The 19,155-nt window shown below is 43.2% G+C and overlaps 2 protein-coding genes across 4 annotated transcripts; both read left to right on the forward strand.

Annotated features, from left to right (window-relative positions):
* The first annotated feature begins 110 nt into the window (after positions 1 to 110).
* Positions 111 to 3,080, forward strand: c1qtnf9 (C1q and TNF related 9). The gene is made up of 3 exons (XM_084939280.1): positions 111 to 1,266; positions 1,373 to 1,435; positions 1,626 to 3,080. The coding sequence occupies exons 1-3, from the start codon at positions 1,080 to 1,082 to the stop codon at positions 2,393 to 2,395; spliced, it is 1,020 nt and encodes a 339-aa protein (XP_084795406.1). The 5' UTR covers positions 111 to 1,079; the 3' UTR covers positions 2,396 to 3,080.
* Positions 3,081 to 3,560: 480 nt separating this feature from the next.
* Positions 3,561 to 19,072, forward strand: spata13 (spermatogenesis associated 13). 3 transcript variants are annotated; one of them, XM_084939281.1, is made up of 13 exons: positions 3,561 to 4,135; positions 8,801 to 10,333; positions 12,125 to 12,589; positions 13,578 to 13,722; positions 14,680 to 14,807; positions 15,091 to 15,270; positions 15,797 to 15,976; positions 16,458 to 16,637; positions 16,721 to 16,956; positions 17,359 to 17,488; positions 17,602 to 17,977; positions 18,129 to 18,203; positions 18,339 to 19,072. In XM_084939281.1, the coding sequence occupies exons 1-13, from the start codon at positions 4,127 to 4,129 to the stop codon at positions 18,530 to 18,532; spliced, it is 3,831 nt and encodes a 1,276-aa protein (XP_084795407.1). In that variant the 5' UTR covers positions 3,561 to 4,126; the 3' UTR covers positions 18,533 to 19,072. The 3 variants fall into 3 exon arrangements, with proteins under 3 accessions (XP_084795407.1, XP_084795408.1, XP_084795409.1); XM_084939282.1 differs by lacking the exon at positions 3,561 to 4,135 and adding an exon at positions 6,264 to 6,484; XM_084939283.1 differs by lacking the exon at positions 3,561 to 4,135 and adding an exon at positions 6,264 to 6,480.
* Positions 19,073 to 19,155: the final 83 nt, after the last annotated feature.

Consider the following 19,155-nt stretch of genomic DNA (forward strand, 5'->3'; position numbering starts at 1 on the left):
AGGTATTTGTGTCAGTTTTTACAAAGCAAAAGTTGAGCAACTGCTGTGTACTCAGGGTGTTGGGTGAATTTTTCTTTCCCCCCTTATCTTGGTTTTATGTTCCAGCTCCTCCCTCATGCCCATCCCTCTCTTCTCTGCTCACTGTACACAATCTAATAAAGCATATGCTGCGCAGCATAATGATTAGGCTGCTTGTTTCTGATTCAAGCCTGTGTGCCAGCAAACCTTTGCCTTGCTGAGTAGACTTCAGTCAGATATTAAATCCCTCCCTGCTCCTGTAACGCCCTTTAATAGATGATCTTACCATTGTAAGAACAAAGGCTAGAACTACTTCAAAGTGTGTGTAACCTTCATATCCTTTTATTCTGTCCATTTTGATCCATTTTGATACTTAACAAAATGCAATTATAGTGACGCCTTTTTGCAGTGTCCTGGTATGTAATGTTTAGACTACAAAAGGTCACGTTTATTTCAGTGATCCAGTTTATGGGGTCACTTGCTTGCATCTGTTTGGCTGTTAAATGGCACATATGCGAAATACATGCTTTAACTGACATTTTAGTTTGCTATTAACAGCCAGTCTACTGTCCATTCATAGTACCATTTATTTAATTGCTCAATAAAAACTTGGTATCTTCTGGTGTGGCAGCATATATTCTCAATATGTAATTATTTGGTTAAGGTTAATATCTTGTTTGCTTCACTATATAGGCACTTCATGTCAACTATGTGGCCTTCTGCATGTGTGGCCCTCAAGGGCTCTTTAAGTGTAAGCTTATTATTAGCCTTGGCTAGACTGGAGAAGAATCTAAAAGAGGTGATGTGTGACCAGTATGGCAGGCTCAATGAGTAAACCAAAAACAACAAAGAGACCAATGGCTTTGAGAGGTCTAAGGTCACTCTCGTCTGAAACTGTCTCTCAGCTTGTGTTTTCTGTAGCTGATATCTTTTCTTCTTTCATTGTGCATGTCAGCTTTTAAGTTAAACATGCTGCAACAAGGCTAGCTATGCATTAGATTGAGACTTCAGGCTTATTTGTTGTGGGAAATTGATTTCATTAGACAGGTAAAACTGGTAAAATGTTGCAGACAAGGTTTAGGATCGCTTTACTGCTCCTTGTCTTGGCATTCAGATGTGTCGCACAGCAAGAAACCCAAAGTAAAGGCTGTGTCTGTGGATATCCTGGAATACCAGGTGATCCCGGGCACAATGGCATGCCTGGCAGAGATGGCCGCGACGGACTCCGAGGTGACAAAGGTGATCGAGGTAAGTTTACAAGAGAAACTTTATTTTTTTATTTATTTTTGCATGTTTTAGGTGCCACCTTCACAGTTTATAATAACGTTATAATTCATCAATCATTGTTGGAAAGGTGAACTTGGACCTACTGGGCTAGCAGGCAATCATGGGCACAAGGGAGACAAAGGGGAACCTGGTATGTGTCTTTACAATACACTATGTGCACCTATATGTGTATTTATCTGCAAATGGAGTCACAACCACTGTCATTTATTAATGCAATTTATCAAAATGTTTGCACTGTATGTAACTTGCAATATGTTACTGCACTGTAAACACCATACCTACAGTTCAAAGAAGGTTTATTGTGTGCTTATTATTTACAGGTGCAACTGGTCCAGCAGGGCTCAAGGGGAAAAGAGGAGATAATGGAGATAGGGGCCTTCCTGGGAAAATGGGACCACAGGGAGTGCAAGGGCCTGTTGGCCTCAAAGGAAATAAAGGAGAGCTTGGGCTGCCTGGGCCCCCAGGACCTGAAGGACGTTTAGGGCCACCCGGACCACAGGGTGAAAAAGGGGAAACTGGCCTCCAAGGTGACAGAGGCATTCCAGGGCCATTGGGACCACCTGGCAGGCCAGGTCCCAAAGGGGACATGGGTTTTCCAGGTAACAAAGGAAACATTGGTTATCGTGGGGATAGAGGAGCTCGAGGTGAAAAGGGCGATAGGGGTGAAAAGGGAGACGAAATTGTTGTTTCCAAAAGTGCTTTCTCCGTAGGACTCAGTGCTCAAACTAAACTCCCAGCAGCTAATGCACCGATCCAGTTTGACAAGATTATTTACAATGAGCAGAATCATTACGATCCACAAACAGGGAGATTCACTTGCTCCGCGGCAGGTGCTTACTTCTTCACATACCACATCACCGTATTTTCCAGAAATGTGAAAGTGGCCCTCGTGAAGAACGGTGCAAAAATCATCCACACCACTGACAACTACCAGGGCAGCGAGGACCAGGCAGCAGGGGGAGCTGTGCTGCATCTGGGGATTGGGGACAAGGTGTGGTTGCAGGTGGTTGGAGGAGAGCCATTTAATGGGCTCTTTGCTGATGAGGATGACGACACTACCTTCTCTGGGTTTTTGATCTTTGAGGCTTAATTAAGGGATAATTTATAATTACTATGACTAGAAACAGTAAAGTGCAGAAGAACAGTACAAGTCAGTAGGATTCAACATGTCAACAAATTCTAATTAAATGAAATTCAAGTTTATGTATGTAGCACAAACTCACAACAACAGTTGCTTCAAGGTGCTTTATTGTGTAACAACAATAGAGAGAAAACCCAACAATCATACAGCCTCTATGAACAAGCACTTGGCGACAGTGGGAAGGAAAAACTCAATTTTAACAGGAAGAAACATACATTTAAGTCTAAAATGCCTGTTGCAGTGGTAAAATGTAACTAATTTATTCAAGTACTGTATAAATGTGAATTTTCACTTCAGTATTTTAATGCTGTTGTGTGACTCCTTCTCCACCAAGCTAACGACACACTTTTCTATATAAGGCATTTACACTGCTCATTAAAATTTAACATGTAAAGCAAGTGAGGGTGTTGTTGAGATTGAACTGGTTGTTGTAGATTAAACTACACAAGGAAGCTGGTTCAAAATTCTTCTTAAACATTAACACGGATGACAGTCACCCAGTATTATTGTGCTCTATAACAGATATAGCAATCAAAAGAGGAATTTGTTTTTACATTCCTTGCTTCGTTAAAAGCTTTTATAGGAAACTTTGACACGCGTTTGAGTGCTTTTATACCATCTACTGCTACTTTTATTAAACATTATGATTTTCCAAGCACTTCTGAAATTCTGTGTGGGTTCTTTTTATTCTTTTTTGTTTTTAGGACATGAAATTCTGCTGACATGTGAGCATTGATCACATGAAAACAAACAGTAATATTAAACACTGTACAAAGGTTGACTGAGCTCTGTGTTATTTCTGTAACCTGTTTACTCTCTCAGAACAAAGGGGAGCGACAATCACTCAGTCCCTTCTTTTTTCTTCTTCTGGTATTTTGGGATGGGCTCGGTACAGAAATATCTGTGACAATAATTGCTTGGCATGACACGAGGAAGACAGTTCAACACCAACTGGAAGGCCGAGTCTTTTTTAGTCGTCGGAGAGACGCTGGAACTAGGTGAAGCATTTTCTTCTGTGTTCTAACTTCATTGAAGAGCCTTGGAATGGGCGTGGTTTGCGGTGGTGACGACTTACTGAATTGCGATTGGCTCCAAACCAAAATGGTCGCCCTGTGGTCAACCACTAACCTCGAGCTTAACCTCGCGATGGCCCCGCCCCTTGTAACAGCACAGCAACAAGTGCATTAGTGATGCTCGCCAGCACGATCCTCCAAGAGAGTCCTCTTTTAACTTGGAGTCACCAGCGACATTAGGAGTGTCCCGTGAGTTAGGTCGGGAGAAATTTCATGATTCAGTGTTTATCATCGCAGTCGCTTGCACACCAACGAGTTTTGCCGGTTGGTGAAAGCGAAATCAGAAACCACAGAGCTTGCGCAATTCACAAGTTTTATCAGTGGAGCCGTGCTTGAGCTAGCTTAAGGTGCTAGCTCAAGGAGTCAGCCAGCCATTTGTCTCAGTATGTTGCGGGGGGTGACTAGTTAACGGAGGTAGCTGCCATACTATTTTTTTTCTCTCTCAATTATTTGTGAGCGATATGTTTTTGCGGGGGGAGCGAGGGAGCGACACAGCGAGCGCCTGGAGGTCCGAGAGACTGCTCCGACACCATGGATAAATAACTACAACAGCTGCTCCGTTGATGTGCGTGAGAGAGAAAAGGTCAGGAGGACAACATCAGCGACTATGAGCAGGGTGAGCAGAAGTTTTGGTACTCTTCATTTTAGTAATTGATGTTAGAAGTTTGGTTTTGGGTTACAGCTGCAGTGATTTTTCTTTTTTCGTTTACCTTCTCTGTTGTGCTACCAGTTGAAATGGGACCGGGGTGCGGGGGATATTGTGGTGCATTACAGCCGTGGTTGTTATAGTGATGTGGGAGATGCCAGGCTGTGCAGGGAGTTGGTGAAGGAGGAGGAAGAGGCGGGGGGAGTTGGAGGGCCAGCAACTACAAAGAGCCGAAGAAAGTTAATTAATGCAGAAATAAATAAGCAGTTAGGCCCCGAGTTCTTTATGAGCTTAGAAAAAGTGCTCGATGTAATCCCCTTTCGTGACTCCCTGTTTTCCAGATTCTGCTGCGGATCTAACTGAGCTACACTGAGCCGCAGGAGAGTTTACTCCAATTTAATGAACTTGGGTCCCACACAGACACTTGTAGAGGTGAAATCAGGCGCAGGCCAGAGTCCTCTGATTTATTGTGGGCCTGAACAGTAATTTTACAGCAGAGCCAAATGACTACAATATAATTTTACTGTAGTCCACTTTCTCTTCCAGATCTCATGACACATAAAATACAACGCCTACAACTCATCTTTCTGTAGTTTAAAAAAGCTTATTACATTTTTACATTTCTGTTTTCATTTAATGGTCCAGCCTTGTGGTTTGCGGTGCTGTCAGGTTACACTGCTGGCCCTTGAAACCAGGCTCAGTGGTGTTTTGTCTTCACTGAGCCTTTTACACTGTGTGGTATTAGATTTCTGGCAGTCTGTGTCTATGACAGTCCTCACTTGATCAGGTGAGTAAGTGGCTGCCTGTGTGAGAGTGGTGACACTCCCTGCTTTGGCGTCCACCTGTACTTCCCACGCTCTGTGAAAAGGGGCGTGGTTTCTTCTTCAATTCTCCTCCATATGACCTGATCAAAAATGAGGAACTGGGTCACAGATGGATGCAAGACTTTAACCTTTAAATTGAACTCATAGATTAAACTCAGCTGATCCAGGCATGAGCTTTTGTGTATTTCGTAATCACATCAAATACTAAAGATTTACAGTGTTGTGTCCCTGTGCCATGCAATCCTGGGGGGCATTTACAGGCTTTAGATGTCGCTCAGTCAATGCCGAGTCACCTGGTGATCTTCCTTATCGGCCTATAGATGAAACCAGTTCTGAACACAGAGTGGTAGAGCTGCTCTAATCAGATTATGCCTGGAATGGAAAAGAAACAAGCTATACCCACTCCCACATCTATACACTGATCCCAAACACAGTAGACTTCCTTCTGAGTCAATTTGCTGACGCTTTTCTTTTCAGCTTGAAAGCAGAATAAAAGTCCAGGTCACAAGCATAAAAAGGACTTTACTATATAGTCACATATACACATACAGAATATTGTCAAGAGTTGCTTAATCTTGCAAAAATCCTTTCGCAACAAGAGAAAGACAAATATATTGAACTCTTTCCTCTTGCACTCGACATATGCTCAGCTTACGTTTCACAAAACCCCATTTACGCACACCGATTTAGCTAATCAGCCAGTCTGTTCAATCCAGAGGAATACAGTCTTCTCTTCCTCACAGCTTTTTTTCATTGAGGCAAATGGAAGACTAGTAAAGTGACATTGCTGCAGGGTAATGTCTGTCTCAGGGTTAAGCTGGAGAGAAGAAAATGAAAAATCAGACTTTCCCTTGATACCGTCTGTCTGGTGGTCTTTCAGTTTAATGCTGACTTCATTTTGTCTTCTTAATAAGTTTTAGCTTAGCCAAGGGGGGGGGGGGGGACATACCTCTGCAGAGGTGAACTGTGGGCAGAAAGTCTCTTACGCTTGTTTCTTGTAAATACTTACATAACAGACGGCTGGAGATTTCCAGCCAAACAGGAAGGAGTCAGTCATTTCAAAGCTTTTCTCCGTGCTCTATGTGTATATGTGCTGCAGTATCCAAGTATCCAAGCTTATGCACGAAGGCCATACATTACAGGAGAGGATCCTCACATGTGTGTGTGGTTTTTTTGTTGTTGTTGTTTTTTGTTTTTTTTTTGGGTGGGGGTTAAGTGCATTTTTGCTTGTGCACATGTATGGATGTTTGTGTTTATGCATGTGGATGCATGTTCATCCTGGGAGTCTAATCTGAAACTGGATCCAGCTGGCCGCCTTTCGTGGTAGTGAGGAGGGGGAGATCCTCCCTCAGCTCCTAATTAACTCTGGACCAGGGCCCCAGTGTGCCGCTCCCATCCACAGATTAGCAAGAGGAAGCTGGAGAAAAGCGGTGGTTCTGGTACTCGGACAGCATAACCAAGTTTGTGGTTGTGAAAGTGATTTATTAGCGCGTACGTAAGTACTGCTTGTCTGGTTGTTCTGACATGCATATGAGCTCGAGGAGTGTATTTACTGGCAGGATTTGTTGTTTCGATATTTCCTCTAACTTAAAGGGAAAGATAAAGCATGAGTCAAAGACTTGTTAAAGCTGAGAAAAAATGTGTTTGGAAGTGCGTATCAAACCTTTTCGTAGAAAATGTAATGTATTAACGCAATATAAAAAGCATAAATATAGAAAGCAATATGTGATGGATGTATGGATGCCCTAAAACACCCTAAAGAAATTTAGAATATTAATGCGACAAAACTGCAGCAAAGTTTAGTAAGTCCGATTGAAATTTAATGTCAGCTATTAATTGATTATGAAAATAGCCTGTTATATATATTTCCCCTGTAACATGCTGCTTTCAGCTGCTTCCTTATTCCCAAGGGGTCCCGATGGCAGGTAGCGCCGCATGTTTGTTTTGGCAGAGGATCCTCTTCCTGTTGCAACCTCAAAAGTGTGGATTGCTATTGGGTCTTAAATATATATCCACATCAAAGCTAACATTGTTATCTTGATGCATGCAGCAAAAGTCATGGTTACTGTAGATTTACTGCAATGTAAAAGCATCTTGCACACACGCTGTTGATGATTAAAGCCTGTTTTGCCAGCATGTGAAACAGTAGCCACCTGTGTCAGCTTGACTCTGACTAATGCCACTGCCAAGCATTAGGCGACGCCAACTGGCCTGTGACAGTTGGTGTCCTACTGCAGGAAGAAGGCGTAAAGGTACTAAAGGATAGGGCATTTGTTAGAACTGCTGATAGCATGAGGTGAGTATTCCAAACAAAAACAAGCTGCAGAGGCTGAAGACATTCCTTCCCTATCTCCTATCTTTCTGCTTGGAAAGTAGATGGAATAATCGATCTTGTCTGTTTTTTGGGAGGGGGGGTTCCACTTTGGTGCTCTGCATGATTCCTCAGTGGCTGTGGAGGAGAAAGCACAAGAAGACAATTCAGCAATAGTTTGAAAGCAGCGCATTGTTTAGGATTGTGTGTGTGTGTGGGGGGGGGTGTTTACTGTCTGTCAGCAGCGGTGCTTGGCAGCGGTGGCTCTGTGTTTACATAAGTGTTCATAGCGATGAAGCAAGCTGGTTGAAGTGACAGCAGATTCCACTGAGGGGTTGACGGAGAAAGCTCATCTGCTCTTAACGTTGCACGCAGCCAGGGAGTATGGGAGCATTCCAGGATCCCTGCAACTCCCTGCATGCGCGTGCAGCAAAAACTGAAGGCAGTGCTCTCTTCAAACCATAAAAGACTGTCTTCATCCTGTTAAGAGTAAATCATGTTGGCTATTTTTGACATTTTCCTCTGTTTAGATCGTTTTAGTGTAACGAATGTAAAACAATAAAGCATGCATACGAGCTCTCCTAAGCAAAATACATGAACTAACTATAATGAGTATATTTTTGTAGATTTTATATTTGATGAATAACTATCTGTGTATGTTAACAGCTACATAAATTGGTTCTTTTCAACTGTAATTAAACTTTCCTTGGTCTCAGTGTATAACCAGTTGTTATAATTGGTTATTTATTAGTTTATAATATCATTGTATGTCATCCTAGCTCCTTACATAGAAATCAGGATCAGGTCTATATATATTTTTTTAATCTATGGACATTAAAAATGAAGAAAATTGTGCTGTAAAATCATTATTTATTTGTGACTGAAAAGAGTATTAAACATTTGCATTTTTTTTAAAATAAAATGGAGACTTTTATATTTTATGTATGAAATATTTCAGAGTTCAGCTATAGATTTAGTATGATGTGTTATGAGGTGAAAAGTGTCACTGATTTGAAGACCACACAGCCTTCACCTTCACCATCACCTCATCTTCTATGCATTCGGGAGAAAATTGGGCAATTTATTGCATTAATCACAATGGATTAGCAGGCTTCATTGCTTAGTCACGCTCACAAAGCCCCACTTCAAAGCCTCAGCTGCATTAGCCTCTGTCCTGAATCACACACATGTAAAGCTGAACTTGGCACCACCACCACCCCCAGCCTGGGCCTCAGTTTGCCTTGGACATTGAAATACAGCATCAAGGACAAATACATGAGGCATGCTCAGTAAAATCTCACACTCCTAATGATTCACTTCCCCTATTCTTAGGCAAAAACACAGATGATACACAGCTTTAGAATGTATTCAGGTGACAGTCTTTTCATTTAATTTGAGCTGATCAAACTTAATTTGATTATTAATTTTTTTTTTTTTTCTTGTGAACTTTGAAAAGCACTGAACAATGGAAAGATTTTTAAATTAAAGTCTGTTTTGCAGGCAGGACAAAAGGACAGGGTCTTGTCTGCAAGCGAAGACCCTCTCTCACAACTCCACAATACAAAAACTGACCCACTGATCCGGAGCAGACCCCTCAGTGATATATATCCATCCCAGAACCACGCTGAAAGAAGTGCAGTCCCATACCTGCTGTCTGGATATGGTGCCCAGGTGCAACCAATGAGTGCTGGTCTTCACTCTGATGAGAGCAAACTGAATGTTATCAACTCCTCTGCTTGGTCCAGCTCAGTTTCATGTCAGCCTGAAGGAAAGCCCTACTCCTCAAGAATTATGAGGCTTTTTTCTAACTCAAGGAAGGGCGCCGTCACTGCTCAAAGTCCAAATGCAGATGATCCAACCTCGGCCCAAGGCAGCGGACTTTCAGGCATCGGTGTTGTGGACTCCTTCAAAAAACTGCGGTCGTCTGTGCTTCAGGGTATTCAGACCAGAGGGGCATCCAACCTTGATGGAGATAATGCTCCGTTGCCCAATCAGGAAAGGGCTAATGGCACAGTTGTAAATAATTCTAATCTGTGTGTAGCGGATCTAGCAAATCATTCAAAGAGCACTGAAGGATATACTGTTTCTAAGGGAAGTTTTACAGGCCAAACATTGGCTTTGCTAAACCAGTACGGCTCAGATAATGATGACTACGATGAGGAGGATAATTATGGGGATGGTCTCGCGCGCAATTCGCGATTGTCCAGGAGTATCAGGAGAGCGTATGGAGCGGGGCGCATCACTTTATTTGACTCTGGGAATGGGAGAAAAGCAGGAAGCAATGCAAATACCACTCAGAAATCAGATCAGACATCGAAGCTCGATGTTCAAACTGAGAATACGAGTGACAACACAAATGTGAAGGTGCTGAGCAGACTGAGCAAAAGTGCAGAGAACCTCCATCTATTTAGACGTAAAGCGCCATCTCCAGGTCCTCCTTCCCCACAGGAAGACCCCCTGAGGACTAGCATATCAAATGGGACAACAAACATCGAAAGGGCCTCCAGCACCTCCTCAGTTGATCTCCGGGGCCAAGGTATTACACGCAAGAAGAGCCCTGTTAAGACTAAGCCACCGATGTTGAAGCTAGTCGGCAGCATGACTGACTTAACTGTGCGACGCAGGCGAAGTCCCTCCCCGAGTTCCACACCTCTATCTCCCATGTCCCCCTCGTGCCGCCTCCATGATGACTACTCTCGCCGTGTCCCTTTCCTACACACCAATGAGCGACAGCGCCGGCCCGTGCTCGTCACGGCTCAGGCCACGTCTGTCGAGCACACTCCTCTGGTCCAGCCCCAGCCTGAACACAACAACAGCCCACAACCCCACCAGGTGATTATCAGCGCCCCTTTCTGGGAGCCCCCCGAGACAACAGAACAGACTTTACCTGATATCTCTGCTCATTATGAGTCGCCGGCTGTAGCCACAACAAGTGATTATAAGCAGATGGTAGAATGCAGTTCATCCCTATTCAGCCAAAGAGAACATTCACAGCAACAAGAGCAGACTGAGGGCATCGCATCACCAAATGAGGTAAGGCTGCAAATCTGAAGTCCAACCTGAAGTAATGTCTTTTTTTGTGTGTGTGTGTGTGTGTCTCTTTTTCCATGCTCATTAACAGATGTGACACCTTTTAACACATTGTCGAACAGTAATAATTAGGATGTTATTTTTGTGCAACTCGCCTGTCGATTATTTAGCTGGTTATTGATAAATAAATCTACTGCTCAAGAACAAGCATGTTTCAGATTATTTATCAATTCACAGAAGAGCATGGGGTTCATATCTTTAGGATGACTGTTTGGGTTTAAAGAAGTGCTGAAAGACAGAAGAAAGGTTCGATTTCTTATCATGCAGAACTGAGTGGTGACTTATATAGGTGCCAGCTGAACGACTTTGACCCTTGTCTTGGGAAGTGAAATATTACTTCTCCCACTTTAGAGCGATCTTTGAATCTGGCAGGATTCCAGCAAATTGATAAGTACTTGTGTTGACGTGAGGCTTGTCAGTAGGATGCACGTATGCTAAAAGGAAAAAAAATGAGAGAGAGATTTATCCTGTCCAAAGTCCCCTTGAGTGTCAAATAAATAACGCCATCGATTCACATCGCTTTTTTTCTGTCAGTTGTGACTGCGCACTTCTGATGCGGTGGAGTCACATGGTGAAGTCAGCTGTTCCATGCTGACAGGCACGCTGAAGGAGCTGAGAGAGTTAATGATTAGGCTTTGTTTATGATTAGTGGCCCTTGCGCAAAGCAGCAAGTCCTGTTGCTGTGGGAGGGTTGGAGGCTATGAGTGCGTACAGCCCTCATTTCTCCCCCTTTCCTCTAGATGCAGCCCAGCGGAGCAAAGTCCAACGCCATGAGCACTGGGCCTGGAACAGCAAGCAGCACCATCAAGTAGACACGACCATTAAGAGATAATTTTAGCAAGATGACTTTTAGCCTGTGGATGACATTTTCTCCTGAAAGATGAACAGGAAAAACAGATTTGTCTACATCAGACATCGAGCAGCTGTTACTGGCTTGAAAAACCTAGGGACTTAAGTTTTTAAGGACTTGGCCTTGGGACCACAAGCCAGCCTGTGTGTTAGTCTGCGTTTCACAATGGTGCTAGCCTACTGTGTGCCCTTCCAGTGTATTTGCCGGGGTCCGGACCCAGATCGAGAAAAGCAGGAGGTGAGATTTGGCTTTGCTGGCTAAAAAGATTTGGAGAAATAACTTCGCCGTGGGTAACTCTTACCCAATAATGGACTCTTAAATATATAATACGTGCTCAGATGCATGCAGTGTGGTAACATCTATTTGTTCGTATTGGTGCAATTTCTGCTGCAGTTTTTGTTTGAATATGATAAGCCCTGGTTTGATTGTGTTCAGTATTTTGAGCCTCTTACTGCGTCAACAAGAGTCCTTTCACTTGATAAAAAATGTTTCTCACAAGATAAAGCTTTGAAACACCTTTGCTCTGATTCCAAGAAAGCTCTTTCTGCATTTAACTCTTATGGTTTTTAATTTTACTCTCTAATGTAGTGGTTTACACATTCATCTAACAAGCAACGGGTTCCTAATTTGATCTTGGGATGGCCGAAAAAAATCCCTTTGGGGTGATTTTGACCCTTCAGGAAAGGCGGTTTAAAAACTGCGAAATCAAACATGAGGAGCTACCTGTGTGGCAACCCTCTTCTGTGAATAAAAGAGCAGCTGAAAGTAGCTTGTTCTGTTTCTGATTAACAGATGTTCTTGCTAGTAGATAATTGTTCTCCAGTGCAGGTTGGAGAACAAGGGAAAGTCAGTTTAGTTTCCAACTTTTTGCTTTGATCTCGCAGGTGACGTCAGACCACCAAGGACGAGAAGCTCTTTTTCAAACGGAGGAGCTCTCCCCGTCAACCAGCAGCACACCTCCTATCTCTCCATCATCCGCCTCAGAGTCACCCATATCCCCCACATCTCCCACAGATGAAGCCACACCTACCATGGAAACATCCTCTGTCAAGTCCAGACAAAAAAGGGGGCGCCCGAGACCACGGCCCATTTCTGACTATGGACAGCTGCTTTCCAGGAAACATTCCATCCCAGAGGAAGTCGGAGAGCTTCTTTCTGAGGAAAGGAGTGCAAATCCACTGCAGCGTAAAGACGGCACTGGTAATGATGCATACATGAACGGAGAGAACCCTGAAAGCTGCAGCATGAATGGGGACATTCAGGCCAGGAGGCAGCGGCCCATCTCTGTGATAGGACCAGTGGATCTGTTCCCTCCTGATGCTGAGCTGAAGGAAGACAACCTTCCCTCTGTAAGCTTTTACAGGTTTTATACATTTTGTGCAAAAGTCCTCAAACTTTAGTTGTTTTCATTAGTTATAGATCTTTCTTTGACTCTTTCTTAAAAATTGTTGTTACTCTGTCCAGTTAAAGTAAAAGCAAGACCTGATTTGAATTTGGTCGTTATTGATTGAAAGTCAAAGTAAAGTCAGACCATTTGGACAATTGGATGTCCTCCACTGTGTCACAGTAGCAACCCATGAACTTGAACTTGATCTTGGGGAAGAAAACAAAATCAGAGTGAGGCAAATCTGACACTTAAGACAAGTAGTGAGCAAAATCATTGCTCAGGTATCTGATTAAATTGTCAAATTTCTGGGTGTGTTCAAAAAGCTAAGCAGAATCAGATCACTGTTGAGTCTTCTAAATGCCATCCTAACAATAAACAGTGGTACGTACAACAGAACCGTGTTGATAGTCTGACTCTAGATGAAGAATTCATAGATCACATCTCTTTGAAAGTTGGAAGAAGAAATCACTAACAAAGTTGCAGATCTGTTCCCAATCTGGTGCACCAGCTTTAAGCTTGTCTGTCTTCCTGTAGAAGTTCAACGTCTATGGTAAAATTGCAAAGGCACACAAGCAATCTTTAGTGGGCAGAATTGGTAAATATTGTGGTTTGGTATGTTTCTTTTATTTTCCAGCTGTAAAGTCTTTGAATTAATTGTGGGAGAAGGCTGGCAAAATAAATAAACACTTATATCAGGCATAATAAAACAAAACCACATCACCCGCATTCTCCAGTTTGATATATTGTCATGCTTCAAAGAGTCTTTATACATAAAGACTCTGTTTTTGGATCTCAACCAAATGCACATAGGCATCACTTCTTTTTGTAATACTTAAAGCACTCAGACAATATGGGGGAGAATAAATAGCAGCTGATGATTATATTTGCACACAGTATTGTCTGTTAGTTCTGTGTGACAATTTTCTTTTTCATTTTCGCCCTCTCTGCAGGCGTTGTCGCGACCACCAATCCCTTCCCATCAGGTGCCCCCTTACAGAGGAGTGTCTGCCAGGTTTCGACCCTCCGCTCTCTCCCAGAGTACCCCCATCGGACTGGACCGCGTAGGCCGCCGTAGACTCCACAGGGTGCTCAGCGGTGAGAGCTGTTTTGTGCTAATGTAACAAAAAGTTGGTGGTGTTCAAACATTGCAGCTGCTACACCATTAAGGTAGAGCAAACGCACCTTAAAGCCTGTTGAACAGTTTAAAGGAAACCCCTCGTTTTCATTTAGCTACCTCTGAGCATAATGACTGTATGAAGCTGTACTTAATAAGTTTACCATCACTTAAGTGATATTAATAAATCACAAGATAATCCAGTCTTGTTTCTTTCAGTTAAGAAATGGAGCAAAATCAAACGTATAGAGTCAGCCAGTGACTTTTAATGAAAGTTTTCCCAGACATAGATTAAGCCTCGTGTCCCAGACAAAGAAAAACAAAAGACATGGACTTAATCCATGTCTGGGAAACTAAGCCTTAGTTCTCCCATCTTTATTACTGAAACTGGTTTGTGCTAACAGTCCTCCCTGGCCTATCTTCTATTTCTGTTTACAACTGCTGAACTGCTAACCAAATTTAGCCAATCATCCTGATTCTTGCATGGCTGTCCCTCCGCTTATATAGCAGAATTGCTGAGATCATAGTCAAGCAGTTGGTCTCTCTTAAATCCAGTAGGTGAGTAACGTATACTGAAAAATGCGTACTTCCTATGAAAGGGTAGATTTTACCCAAGTTCTCAGGCAATTTTGAGCAATAAGAACTAAATACTGTTCTAATTCTTTTTAATACCTTGGAAACAGAAAACAGCAGAACTTTGCACACCGCTCACAGACTGAACGTGCCCCTGGGGTTGTTTGTGTTTCACAAGAGATTAAACAATTTAGTTTGTGGGACAACTGGAGTGTAGGAATGTCAATAAGTGTGTCGCAGGAAAATGCTGATATGGAGTCAGGCAGAAGCTTTCCTGTGTATGTGGCTTCTTTCTGCATTTGTTGAGAGTTTGCTGAGATTTTTCTGGTCCCTACAGTGTTTTCATCTCTACATACATGTTGCAGATGGTGTTTCAGAGTGCTCTGCCACACTCGATGACAGCGTGAGCGAGGAGGAGGAGGGCAGCTTCGACGAGCTCACTGACGTGACACCCTACCTCCAGCCAGGGGTGGAGCTCTCTGTGCTCAGTGAGGTGAGGTTGAGGGAGGGAATCTTGTCACGTTGCAACACTTGCAAAGATCTCTTCCAAAAATGTGCTTCTAGTTTCTGACGCCGTACTTATCTTGCCACCCTGCTGGCTCACAAACAGCTGTGCACAAATGTTAATGCGCCCATTTCCAAGATGTCTGGCCTCAGTTCAGCAGAACCCACAACCAGTGCTTGGTCCACAAGCCTATACATAATCTTACATGTTAGACATGGGTTTGGCCTGCATGTAATTGTATGTTTATCTTATCTGTTTGTGTGCTGCTCAGTGGATAAGCTCTGGCCACGCAGTTTATGCTGAGGCTCTCTGGGACCATGTGACCATGGAGGAGCAGGAGCTGGCCTTCAAGGCTGGAGATGTAATCCGTGTCTTGGAGGCCTCACATAAGGACTGGTGGTGGGGCAGGGGGGCCGACAGAGAGGCCTGGTTCCCCTCCAGCTTTGTGAGGGTAAGTGGACTTCCTGACCCGTGTGTCTGATTTGTGTTTGCTTTCTGGCAGCACAGAAAAGACTTGCAAACTGGCTTAGCTCCAAACAAACCCCAGCAGCCCTCTGAAGAAGGGGTGCGGCTGGTTTCTGTTGTGACCATACTTGATTGACAGTTGAGTGTTAATTAGGCAGGCGGTCACCATGGTGAGGTTCTTTGACAGGCAGGTGAGGATTGCTGTGTAATTGCTTTTAGCTGAATCAATGTTGGTGAACAGGAGCTGGTTAAACTTGCACATGTTGTTACCTAAGTGATGTGGACAGATCTTAGATATAAAAGGTACTTAAACCTCAAAAGACTCTTGTGGCTTAAGTACCTATTGTTGTAATTATGCCACTTTGCATATGAGTTTTAACATGTTATTTTAAGTTTTGCAACTGGAAAAAGAAACTATTGGCTGAATATTTTTTGCGAATTGAAGTTAGACTTTCTGATCATTCAGATGATGCTCAGGAGGTCCAATTGTGTCGGTGGTGAATGTGTTTCAGGTGCGTGTGAATCAGGAGCACTCGAGTGCTGAAAGTGTGGAGAGTGTAGCAGACCAGGAAGATCCAGCTCCCAGAGACACACACAGCTCTCAGCACAGGCAGCAGATGAGAACCAATGTGGTTCAAGAAATCATGAATACGGAGCGCATCTACATCAAACACCTGAAAGACATTTGTGAGGTAAGGGTTTCAAAGCAAAGCCGGTGGTTCTCAGACTTTTAGCACTCTAGCATACCCTGGCTTCCAAATACAAAAGTTTACCTTCCACCCACCATCCAACAGCTTTCACCACTCAATAACAACAAAGACAAAATGGTCCAAGGTGTCTTGTTTTGTTTTAGATTTTTTCTTTTTTTATGAAATAAAGGACAGCTTGATTGCATCAGCCTCACTCCACACACTGAAAACAGCTGGATTAAACTATGTGCCTCACATTGGCACTTAACTTGATCTAGAGATGATTTACATCTTGAATTCCAGTCAGTGTCAGCAGCATTTGTAATAAGCTTGTTTTCAAGAAATGCAAAATCCCTGATAATCAAACTCATGTTTCAAAGAATTTTAAATTCCACCTTCCAGCACCACCTGTTGGCCAGTATATGAACTGCTGTCATGTCATATTTTCTCTCAGTCCCAAACACTGATGCCGTTTATGTTTCAGGGTTATATCCGCCAGTGCCGGAAACACCCTGACATGTTCACCGAGCTGCAGCTGAAAACCATCTTCAGCAACATAGAAGACATCTACAAGTTTCAGAGGCAGTTCCTCCGAGAACTAGAAAAGAAGTACAACAAGGACCAGCCACACCTCAGTGAAATAGGCTCATGCTTTCTCCAGCAGGTAGTGGCTGCACTTAATGCTGTTAATTAACTATGTTAACTCTGGTCTGAATGATTGATCATCATTTGTCTTTTTATTTTAAGGGGGAAGGCTTCTCCATACTCTACTCGGAGTACTGTAATACTCATCCCGCAGCCTGTGCTGAGCTGCAGCGGCTAATGAAGTTGGGAAAATATAAGCATTTCTTTGAGGCCTGTCGCCTCCTCCAGCAGATGATTGACATCTCTATTGCTGGTTTCTTACTCACACCTGTCCAGAAGATCTGTAAATACCCTCTGCAGCTAGGAGAACTGCTCAAGTACACGCCCAAAGACCACAGGTACTTTCAGGCACTGTTTAAAGACCTGTAGCATGCATTCCATAGTGTCGGCCGTAAACAAACTCCTTCAGTGTTGATTAATATATTCCAGAATAAAATGACTGTGCATCAGCTTACCAGGGATACCTTGGAAAAATCCAGAACCTCTTCTAATAGTTGTTAAACGTTTAACAAAGAGGGCGTCAGATGTTGTCTTTATGGGGGAAGGAGTTAAGTCACTAAATAAATTATGATTATATTTTATTTATTTGTTAGCTTCACTGTTAGCTCTGTCCATCCCACTACTTTACTGATTACTTACTGTTCCATTAGTGAGATTGAAGCGATGTTTCACTGTTAATGGAAATGTGCTTTTCCATCTGCGGGCCCTGTTTTCACTGCTGTGTTGTCGATTTAATGCAGCGACCACAATGGAGTGAGCGAAGCATACGAGGCTATGAAGAATGTCGCCAGTCTAATCAATGAGAGGAAGAGACGGCTAGAGAGTATCGACACCATTGCTCACTGGCAGGTCGCCATATTGCACTGGGAGGTGAATATGTCCACTAATCACATTTAATTCTGTTTCTAATTGTTCAGCGTAGTGTTGGATGTATGCTGCCTCAAATCTTTTGACTGAATATATTTGGAAACATGTTGTCCCAGGGACCCGATGTGTTAGAGCGCAGCTCAGAGTTGATCCACTCTGGTGAGCTGACTCGAATTGTCCGGCAAGGCAAAATGCAACAGCGCAGCTTCTTCCTGTTCGACCATCAGCTGGTCTACTGTAAAAAAGACGTGCTGCGCAGAGACCTGCTTCACTACCGTGGACGACTGGATATGGACCAGACTGAGGTGGTGGACGTGCCCGACGGACGGGACGCGGACCTGGGACTGACCCTGAAGAACGCTCTGCGCTTGCGCCACGCCTCCACTCTGGAGTTTATGTGTGCGCTTTGCTGTAGGAAGGCCGAGGACAAGCAGAGGTGGTTACAAGCGTTTGCCAAGGAGAGGCACAGAGTCAAGGAGGACCAGGAGATGGGTGAGTCGAGCCAAATTCCTTTCACTGAGAATACAAGCAGCCACTGTAGAGAGATGTCAAGTGAAAGGTGAACAGGGTAAAAAGATTTCTGAGTAAGTGGGTAGTAAATATTTTGGCCTGAAGGTGTGTTTGTGTGTGTTTCCCTTGGCAGGAATTGATATCAGCGAAGAGCAAAGGAGACGGGCGATTGTTAATGCCAGAAGGGCCAAACAGGGGAAGATCAAAAGTAAGGACAAAATATTTCTTCATTTTAAGCTGCTTTTGACTTTATATTCTAAAAAAAATAAAATAAAGATTGTTTTGTATAATTTGCTTTACGTACTCATTTGTTTTTGATTTTTTTGTTTTTTGCACCTTTTAGATGTTGGTTACTCTGGTTCTGTCCCCCCACACCCCCAAAACTTGCACCAAAACCTTCACCCACTTCACCAGCGTCACATCACCATCCCAACCAGCGTGCCTCAGCAGCAGGTCTTTTCACTGGCTGAACCTCCAAAGCGAAAGCCTCATCACCTGTTGTACAGCATCACCCGCAACGCCTTTTTCAGGAAATGAAGCTTGGCTTCCTTTGTTTCTTTCTCTGCATGTTCAGAGCCAAACCGTCCTGAAGTCTGAAAGAACGCCATGTTTCTCCTGTAATCCTGTCTGTAAATGTCACGTTTTGTTTTTGTGCCTCGTGTGCGTCATAATGTTTGTGTTGAATGTTGAAACTCAGTGCCTAAAATTTGTAAAAGGGCATGACAAAAGTGTTAAAATACTGACTGTCCATTTTATAGGTGTGTGTGTGTGTGGAACAATGCTGCTCATTCAGAAAACACCCATCCTGTTTTCTCCTATTAATTCCAGCTTAAAGACTTTTTTACTTTAATTATGACAACGATTCATATTCTGCTTTCACATTGACAAACATGGGTTTTCTTATTTTACAAAGGCTGGACCCTTTTTTTTTTGTGTGTGTGTGTGTGTGTGTGTGTGTGTGTGTGTGTGTGTGTGTGAGAGTCTGTCAGCTCTGAGCACAAAGCAGCCAGAGAGTAAATTAACTGACACGTTGACCTCCCCCATTAACATTGTGAATAAAACACTTGTATAAAAATGCCTAATGAGACTTGTTTGTCATGCAACTGCTTTCTCGTGGTTACCGAGCAAAATGTTAGCGTGTGCTTGATGAACATTAGTGC

The sequence above is a fragment of the Perissodus microlepis genome, chromosome 9, assembly GCF_051167445.1.
Source record: "Perissodus microlepis isolate ML-2025 ecotype Zambia chromosome 9, ASM5116744v1, whole genome shotgun sequence".
Lineage (NCBI taxonomy): Eukaryota > Metazoa > Chordata > Actinopteri > Cichliformes > Cichlidae > Perissodus > Perissodus microlepis.